Below are 10,541 nucleotides of genomic sequence, written 5' to 3' on the forward strand. Positions count from 1 at the left end.
CACAAAAAATATGATGGGGTTGACGGGTTAAGATAGATTACAACTTACTGAAGCAATAAATAAATATTTTAATAATCTACATTGACAATTTCATTCTAAAGTCTTTCTGGCATCATTTTAAATACCATAAAGTGAAGAAAACCCACGAGGTTGGACAGGGGACCCTACTCTTTGTAACGTGCAAGCTAAGAATCGAAACATGTCACTTGACTCAATGACACCCAACCCCTTGTAACATACAAGCTAATAAAAACCATATTCCTGAAGCAATGGCCCCAGAAATCCCTCTCTGACCATTGCTGGATTGACTTCTGATACTTGAGCTTCTGAGGGAGTGTGTCTATTCTTCCTGTTCAAATCAAATCTATCCCAAGTACAGCAACATGGCAGTCCTTCGTTTAATCTGGGTCTTCCCTAAAACTTTTGACAGTGATTTAAAATATTAAAACGGTGAAAGTATTTTTCGTCTTCAAACAGTCATGACGTAACGTTATGTAAACATATTTGGTCCAATTGTTACGCAGTTAGCTATTGGTGGTAATCGGACTATTAACCAGTCATAATTTAGAACAGAAATTTGCTTCCTTTAAAGCAGTGTTTAGTGGGATTAGCTCTAATCAAACGAAACACTGCGAGGAGTATGATAAAAACAGACCTTATGATCTAGTGCACACACGTTAGACCCAGCCCTCCACCACCTAATCTTACCTGTTGTATCTTGTATTTGTAGATAACAGTAGGTGTATTTGGTCATGAAGAAGAAGTATTAGATAAACCAGTTAGTCCTAATGAAATAAAAAACATATTATATAGTAAATGTATACCACATGACATAAGACAAGCTGTTTTACAACAAGAATTAATTCTCTGTATCGGCAAATTAATTGCCACTTCACCTGGACTCTTCGAAGGAATATTAAAAATAAGAATTGGGTGAGTTGAATTTATTTTATTTGGTTTCGAAATCATTTTTCGGCGACAGAAATACTGTGCTTCAGTGGACTTTACCGGACTTACAGCTAGGTTGATTAGACAATCAAATTCTAACGATGTAAGTGCGGATATAGCCCACTAACCCATTCTCTCTTCCCATACCTGGAGTTATTTTAAAAATAAGTTGAACACAACTTTATCTTATAGTCACTGATCCTGTTCCTGTATTTTACATAGGTTAATGTTAACCCCTCACGCTAAAAAAAACAAAATATCAACCAAGATTACAAAGAGGCCCATCTAAAGATCTAACCCAACACTTATTGGTGGCCCTGGGTTTGTTTATATAGTCTGAAAAGGATGCCAAATGTTGTGAAATTTTCAGTTCATCATATCTTAGTAATTGCTGAATAGAACTAAATCATTTTGGGTTTTGACCTGATAATCAACTTTAACAATATTGTAGTTTACTAGGATATAAAGTACCTAATATGATGATCAACAGCTTTAAGATTACCTAGATCCATCTTGTACGTTCTTAAATTCTGAAAGTGGCCATTAGAAATATAAAGTAAATGTTGTATATTGTTGTTGCACCTGTCCGTCCTTTGTCCACACTGTACTTTTATCATCTGATTGTATTAAATTGATATCAGTGTCTGATATCATCAACTTGTCGACTGCTTTAGAAGATTTACCTGCTGTGGGCGTATGTTTCATTGTCTGGCAACCTATCTTATTTTATGAAGCATCATTGACTGACTATATACATTTATTTTATAAAATACCATTGACTGTCTATATTTATTTTATTCAATCAGTTGGTTTGTTAAAGCTATGCAAGTAGAAATGGAGAAAGAATCGGACAATAATGTGGACATCCATGCTTTATCACCACACAGTATTAAAAAACTTCTACTTAATATATTAACTATAAACATAGAGGAGGCTGATTATAGGTAAATTACTTATATTACTGTATTCTATATTAACTATAAACATAGAGGAGGCTGACTATAGGTAAATAACTTATATTACTGTATTCTATATTAACTATAAATATAGAGACTGACTATAGATAAATACTTATATTACTGTATTCTATATTAACTATAAACATAGAGGAATTACTGTATTCTGTATTAACGCAAGCTGATTATAGGTAAATACTTATATTACTGTATTCTTCGGTAAATGCATAAATAATGTGCTGGCTGAGTTTAGTTTCTAGGTCACTAAGATAAAATAATCAATGCTTCTGTTCAGTTCTGAACACACCCTTGATTTTGTCAAATTGTAGCCTTATAAAGAGTTCTGGTTAATATAGTACATCTGTATTTCAATAATCTGCTTAGAGTCCTTCAGCAGAGAACCTGTAGAAAACTGACCAGGTTAGTTCGGTGACCTTATTCCTTGACATGCACAAACCTGGAATTGATCCACACCACTAGACTCAATGACAAATGAAATTATTTGAAATGGGGGTTTAACATACTACTTTTCTGCACCGACCGGGCCAGTAACAAATCTAGGATCCCTGAACCACCATGAGTAAAGTCAATGGTGAAAGACATTTGTGTTTTTATTTTTTGATCCTTGATAATTGTTCCGTTTTTTTTTTTGGTACATATTAATAACGATATATTTTTTATTTTAATTCAGAACTCCCTTACAGAAAAGACAGCTAGATGGAGCATTGAATCGAGTGCCAAAAGATTTCTATGAATGCGTATGGCAGATATTGGAACGAACACCAGGTGGCATTAAAGTAGCAGGTTATTTATTACCCCAGGTATATATCGTTGGATTGATAGTTCATCTTTTCTTCTTTGGATCACTTAAAATTTTATTTAATGACTATCTAAGTCTGATGTGTGCCATATTAAATTTAGATTTCACAGTTTGATTATTACAACTTCAGTTTAAAGCAGGGCTTATGTCGACCTTACAACTTTGAGAAACTGGTGTTTCGGCAATTTTGAGCAACTGGTGTTTCGGCAACTGAGAGCAACTGGTGTTTCGGCAACTTTGAGCAACTGGTGTTTCGGCAACTTTGAGCAACTGTTGTTTTGGCAACTAGGAGCAACTGGCTTCAACTGAAAAAGGTTGATCCGAGTGCCTCTTACAACTCAAAAACAACTGGTTCCAGTCAGTTGAAGCCAGTTGCCCATGTTTAACTTTCTGCAACTTGCTCCAACTAGCGGTAACTAGTTGCCATCAACATTAGTGTTCTTACAACTGGCATCAACACGTTTCCATGGAAATAACATCACATGTTAAGAGACATGTGTCATGTGACTTTATAAATAAGCAAAATGGAAGTGCACAAAAAGACACCCACTTTTCAAATGTCGATGATGCTGACAATAATGTTTTAATAGAATTGTCACAAGACCGACCATGCCGTCTTCTAAGGTATTTGCCAAAGTGTTAAGTGTAATCGCTATCAGTTCCAAGTCGACATCAGGACTCAGAATTCAGCTGCTCTCAGTTGTCCTCACTTGCTGACATAAGCACACTTGTAACTGACTGGAACTAGTTGCTTTGAGTTGCAAAGTCGACATAAGCCCCACTCAACATGTTTTCACTTCTGTTAATTAAAGACTGATATTTGTATTTGGTGAATTGTTGCTTTTTAACTTGTTGTTGTAAGTCCTAATTGAGCCATGGTGGCTTGGCTGTCTTCATTGGCCAATTTGGTGCAGAAAAGTATGACATTAAACCCAATTTCATTTCATTTGACGTTTGTGAAGTGAGTGTGGTGCTCGCTCGTAACAAGGAGGTCACAGGTTCGATCCAGGTCGTGCAGGATCCATGTCTAGTTGTTTGGATGGATACAAAAAAATGGGGCCCATCCCTTGACATTTAGTTCAAAAAGGTGCTGTTCAAATAAGACTTCCCTCATAGTACACTGCATGCTATAAGCACCACAGCTCCCACAAGGCTATCAGTACGTTATAACTAAACTCTTTAGGTTCGACCATCAACCGCCAACATTCAGTAGATCAGTTAAGTTGATTTATTATTATTTGTTACAGCAACCAACCCAGTCTGATATGACAATGTATGAGTTAAATTTCTCTCTACTGGTAGAACAGATGCTGAGTAAAATAGTTGATCCTTCTTATAGACAGATCATGGTGGAGGTCAGTTACTTTATAGTTTTCATGGAATCCATACACCTCTACCCACGACCAAATCAGTAGACACCACATGACAGAACAATCTAGTCGTCCAAAGATTTAATATATTATACTTCCCACTGCAACACATTTACATCCCTGCTGCATCTAAATCAGTCGGGGGTTGGGTGGCGGAATGGTTAACACGTGCGTGTTGGATCAGAAGGTCTGTCATTGAGTCAAGTGGTGTGGTTTCGATTGCTGCTTGTACGTATCAAGGAGTATGGTCGCCTGTCCAACCTTGTGGGTTTTCTACGTGTCCTCCGGTTTCCTCCCACTGCTAAAGACCCCTACTCGCAAGCGAATTATTGAAATAAAATTGAACTATATGTTAATCCCGAAATGGCGTATTTTGTGTCAAGTGGACGTTAAACCCCATTTCTCTTTCTCTCTCTTTCTAAATCACTTCAATCTGTAGAAAAATACTCTTCAATGAGGGGTTTGTGGCAGTTTTTATACATATAAAATTACATTCAATTGAAATTATGTTAAATTAAAATGAAAACTCTTGTGATTGTTGATTAGGGTGAAAGGAAGAAAATTTAGAATGTGTTTTGCAGAGTTATCTTTCCGTTCGGTTTCCTCCCATTGCTAAAGACCCCTGCGGACCCGCGAATTATTGAAATAAAATTGAATCATATGGTAGTCCCAAACTGACCTTGTTTGTGTTGAATTGACGAGAAACCAGATTTCTCTCTGGGAAGTTTGTCTATCAACCTCTGGTTAAAGAACCCTGCTTGTTTCCAAAATAAATTAATGATTAACCATAGTTAGTCCTTAACTCTAAGGACAGGTTAGTCCAAAAATAATCTAGTTTGTGTCAAGTGGACTTTAAACGGTAAACCCCATTTTTTATCTCTCTAAGGACTGGTTTGTGTTGAGGGGACATTAAACCCTATCTTGTAATGTATTTATTTCTTTGTTTTAGACGTTTATGGTAGTTTCCACCATCTTGGAGAGAAATCAAGAATTAAGTTTTCATCAGAGTGTGAACATGGATCGGGTAACTATAAAACATACCTTTTCTTCTAATGTAATAACTACCATATAATTAAACATCACTTGGCTTTAGTTCTAGTGTAATAAATACCATATAATTATGATACATTTATATAAACATTACTTGACTTGAGTTCTAGTGTAATAACCATATAATTATGACATGGTATTATCGTAGTGCAATAAATATATAGTTTTGTTACCAAAAAGAATTCACAAATTCTCTACTAAACATGTGCCTTGGTGTCATATCAATTTCATAAAAACACAGATCCTATTTCATTTAGTTTCTTATTGTTTAAAATTTCGTTTTATTTGTTTTCGCTACACCAGGATCTGGAACAGTTGTTAAATAACCCATGTTTTGGGTGATGTGAGATATTTGCAGCGATAGCAAACAAAACAAAACAAAAGTTGTATTTCCTATTAGCCATTTGGAACACTGACATCATACTGTCAAAGGTCGCTCGTATGAAACCAAATATATAGATGTGTATTTTAATCAGATTGGTGTCATTATTAGTAGTTTCACCACGGCTAACATACAAGTTTTGCTTTCTTTTTTTTAAGTCCCTATCATTTTGAATCCAGTCAAAACTGCAATATTCTGAAGTTTAAATCTCTAAAAGGACTGTCTGTTCAAAAATGATTTAATTCCATTCAGTATTTACACAGATATGATGAACTGAAAATTTTACAGTATTTGGCACAATCTGTTTCCCAGAGTATTAGGAAAGTCATCTAATATCTCTGTAAAAGGTGACTGCCTTCAACAAATGACGTCATATCACGCGGCGTCAATCATTGGCTCAATCGCGCAGCCTAGCGAATATTTACTGCTGATCAGTGTGTATTTGGCATTCTCTTGAGATGATATAAATAATTCATCACCACCTATATATAGGTATTGGGTGAAATCTTTTGATGAGCCTCTTTTTAATCTGATTTATATCCAAGCAGGTAGATAATCTTGATTTTTTCTGGGTTAATTTATTAAATAATTTTAGCGTGGATTAAGCTGAGATCAATTAGTATTTTTAATTTGTTATATGTGTTATACTTATTGCTTATTTTTTTTCAATTGTTCTTTCACTAGATTATACAAGAAGCATTTGATGAGTTTCAGAAAGATTTAAGCCAATCCGAAGGACGCGAGAAACAGGATGATATGAAATGTTTCTTTAACACACCGCCCAATATTAAACGTGGAACAACGAGTTACATCGGGAAGGTTGTTATAAAAATCTTACTGGACGGAGAGCTGAATGTTCCCACGGAAGAAATGTGTCTTGTATGTTAAATGATTTTAATGGAATGTTTCTCGGAGTTTGTTTTAATGCCTCATCTAATATTACACACTGAAAGCTATACTAATAAAATTAGTAGCCACATTTTATTAGAGGGAGAGCTGAACTTTTCTGAAGACTTAACAAACAATGCAGGAAAACTGTGCAACTAAACACAGAAAAAAACTATGTCAATTCTTAATTCCAAATATGAAAATTTAATCCAAGCTGTAGGCTATGTGAACTTACCACAGGACTGCATCCGAGCCACCTCTTGTGCCAACTCTACTTCCAAATATGAAAATTAAATCCAAAGCTGTAGTCTATGTAAACTTACCACATGACTGCATCCGAGCCATCTCATATGAACCTAGTAGTGAGTGGCATCAGGTGTTCCAGAGAGTGTAAGCAAACCTTCCATTTGGCATGATACCCATGTGTGTTACCATAATGTGGTTTGTTAAATGTTTAGGATTTCTATAAGATTGTTTTATAAAACTAACTTTTATGTACCAAGTAGACAGATTTTAATATAAATTTAATGACTAAACCATACTTTATGAGCTTAGAGCCGCTAAATATTTTAAAAAGACTAATATTTGACACAAGGAAAAGCTGACTATTTCTCTCTCAAGGTTTATAATTTACATAAAATTAGATGTAAAATATATCCTACATTTATGTGTTGCTAACAATATAAATGTGAATACATTTAAAAGATACAATTTCAATCTGAGCTGATTTTATTAATCCTGTTTTAATTATGATAAGAATCAAATTGTGATATGACGCGATGTGGGAGTATAATCTTTCTGGTTCTACATGTAGCATGTTGTATGTTTCAAATGTGATTGTAGTTGTTTATTTACTATTGTTGATTGATATTCTATGATGTTTGAGGTATGAACAACTACTTCATATAAGATAGATGTGGACATAAAATAGATTGAAAATTTAATTAGACCTGTCACTGATTAGTGTAGTCTACCTATCACTGATGTGATTAGTGTACCCTACCTATCACTGATTAGTGTACCCTACCTGTCACTGATTAGTGTACCCTACCTATTACTGATTAGTGTATCCTACCTGTCACTGATTAGCATACCCTACCTATTACTGATTAGTGTATCCTACCTGTCACTGATTAGCATACCCTACCTATTACTGATTAGTGTATCCTACCTGTCACTGATTAGCATACCCTACCTGTCACTGATTAGTGAATCATACCTGTGACTGATTAGTGTACCCTACCTGTCACTGATTAGTGAATCATACCTGTGACTGATTAGTGTACCCTACCTGTCACTGATTAACATACCCTACCTGTCACTGATTAGTGTACCATACCAGTCACCAATCAGTGTGCCATACGGGTCACTTACTAGTGTGCCATACCTTCAATGATTATTGTGCCATACCTGTCACTGATTAGTGTACCCTATCTGTCACAGATTAGTGTACCCTACCCATCACTGACTAATGCGCCATACCTGTCACTGATTAGTATACCATCCCTGATTAGTGTACCATACCTGTCACTGATTAGTGTACCCTACCCATAACTGATTAGTGTGCCATACCTGTTACTGATTGGCTACATGTACCATACCTGTCAACAATTAGTGTGCCATACCGGTCACTGATTATCATTCCATACCTGTGACTGATTAGCGTACCATACCTGTCACCTGATCTGTGCATCATAACTGTCACTGACTAGTGTACTGTACCTTTCATTGATTAGTGCATCAGGGAAGTAATGTTTCATTTCTGTAGTTTCAGTGATAGGTAAGATCTTTTAGACAAATGGCTACCAACCACAAACCTGTTATTTTAATATAAAGGTTCAATAAATCAAACAAGCCAGTTATATCACAGGTGGAATCAGGTGTAGGTTATTTATAATACAATAATTCTGGAAAATATGTAAATATGTATCTAAAAATAAAGTTAAAGTAAAATTGTATATACCCATATTTATTTAGGTTTTCATTAGCCCGATTGGTGCAATAAATTAGGATGTTAAACCACATTTCATTCATTCATTCATTCATTCATTCCACACTTCTCTACAGAGTAATTTTAATTGAATTCTTAGAAATATTTAGATTGTACCTATTGATTTTAAAAGTAGTTCCAGGGTTATTGCCATTGACTGATAAACATATTATTCACTCTACAGTGGTCAGTTCTTGACAGATTTTCATCCAATATTCGGGAAGTGTTACTATTGAAGAAATCATAGTCGCTATCAGTTTTTAGCTCTTTCATAAAACTAATTCCTGAGTTCATGCCTGTGACTCATTATTGTTGACAAACGTGCACTACCATTGACTCTGCAGAACTATGTTTTTGCTTGATTTCTAGCAATTTTTTTAGAAATATGATTGGTATTGGGTTAAAGATGAAATTACAGCAGGCTGGGGTTTAGGACAGGTCGAGTGGTCTATCATGTATGCTTTAGATCGTAAGGTCTGTCATTGAGTCAAGTGGAAAGGTTTTGATACCAAGCTTATATGAAACTATAAGTAGGGTCACCACACAACCTTCTCTGGCTTTCTATGTTTCCTCCCACTGCTAAAAACTCCTTTGCAGAAGCTGATTATAAAAATATAAACATGTATGTCATAGATATTTTAGATGCAAAATGACCTAGTTTGTGTCGAGTGGACGTTAAACCCCATTTCTCTCTCTCTCTCTCATTGCAGCTGCTGGTGGGTTCTATGTTATGTTTATAATAATGTTTTTGATACCCTGTATGTAAATAAATATTAATAATTGTGAATCTCCGAGAGGTTGTAAATTGGAATGTTTCATTTTTATTTTATTACCATTCTTTGTTTTACTGTTTTGTTTTTGAAGAAATAATAAAATCGTGTCATAATAATGTGGTTTTTCAAGTCCCTGAGCCATCACACATACATGTATATTTCTTATTTTGGATACTTAAACACAAGTATATTGACAGTTAGGAGACACCGGGGCTCAGTGAGTAAGGTGCAGGCTCATTATTTATCAGGCAGTCCAGGTTTCGACCCCAGGACTGGCAGAGAAAGTTCCTCTTGACACTGGTTCAAGATAGCAGGCCTGAAAATAAACATTGTCTAGTTGTTTGGAAGTGACAAAAAAAAACAAGTTCCTGCCTACATGTTGCTGTGCACGTAAAAGAACTCTTGACTGTTGGAATTCAACGAAGGGTAGGCGGAATTAATGTAGTATGATATATGCCCATCTTCATTAACCCAGTTGGTGCAGAAAAGTTGGAGGTTACTCCGCCCCCCCCCCCCACCAAATTTCTTATAACAGGCCCATATTGAATTATATGTACCTTAGAAGCGACACCATTTTTTTAAAAAGAGACACATAAAAATTAGTTTACATTTGAATCTCGGCACAACTTTGTTGTCAATCAGATTAGGTGCTATTCTATGAACCAATATGACAAGGAGTAGGGTTGCTGTCTACCCCCACCTTCGGTAGGTTTTCACTGGTTTAACTCTATAAAAGCCATGTGCAAGTTCATTAATTATAGCTTTATTAAATTTGTAACCCATAATTGCCTGGTTGTGTCAAGTTCAACTCAGTCTATAACAACCGCAGGGTTTACAGCGAGTTCCATTAAGTAGTGGTCCCGAACGGCTGAGAAATAGCACTGGAAAGCTAAATGGTCCTATATCAAAATTTTGCCTCTGGTAATGCTTTGGAAATGTTACAGAGAATGTCCCTGTCAAATTTATCAAGCACCATTCGAAAACGACAGATAAATAAGACTTCAAATAAACTGTCAACTAGAGAAGGGTTGAGTGACTGAAAGCCATGCTTAGACTCTGTAAGGTGCTCTTCAGCGGCAAAGAGGCACCACTGGGTCACAACCCAATTTCATTTTTGCTTCCTTCATAAGTGATATTAAACATACATTCATTATGCAAGAGCTAAATCTGCCTATTGCAGGTGGTCTTTCTTTAGGCCTGAATTGATAACTAAATTATTAATCAGACATTAATTAACTTATCCAGATCATAATCAACTCTCGATGGCATCGCTAGCTGTTTATTGGATTAGGTTCCGCTTTGCTGTTTGACTTCCATTCATGATTTAATCATGAAATGGATAATGGAGACTATGTTTTTTGTCG

At 35.6% G+C, this 10,541-nt stretch overlaps 1 protein-coding gene across 1 annotated transcript; it reads left to right on the forward strand.

Moving 5' to 3' along the window:
• Positions 1-1,921: 1,921 nt before the first annotated feature.
• On the forward strand, positions 1,922-9,293 carry LOC126815108 (phosphorylase b kinase regulatory subunit beta; the record flags this gene model as incomplete). Its single annotated transcript, XM_050540645.2, has 5 exons — positions 1,922-1,953; positions 2,596-2,725; positions 3,972-4,079; positions 5,044-5,118; positions 6,211-9,293. Coding segments are annotated over 5 exons (549 nt in total), but the record flags the coding sequence as incomplete, so codon positions are not given.
• Between the last annotated feature and the right edge of the window lie 1,248 nt (positions 9,294-10,541).

This window comes from Patella vulgata, chromosome 3 (genome assembly GCF_932274485.2).
Source record: "Patella vulgata chromosome 3, xgPatVulg1.2, whole genome shotgun sequence".
NCBI classification, from domain to species: Eukaryota; Metazoa; Mollusca; class Gastropoda; family Patellidae; genus Patella; species Patella vulgata.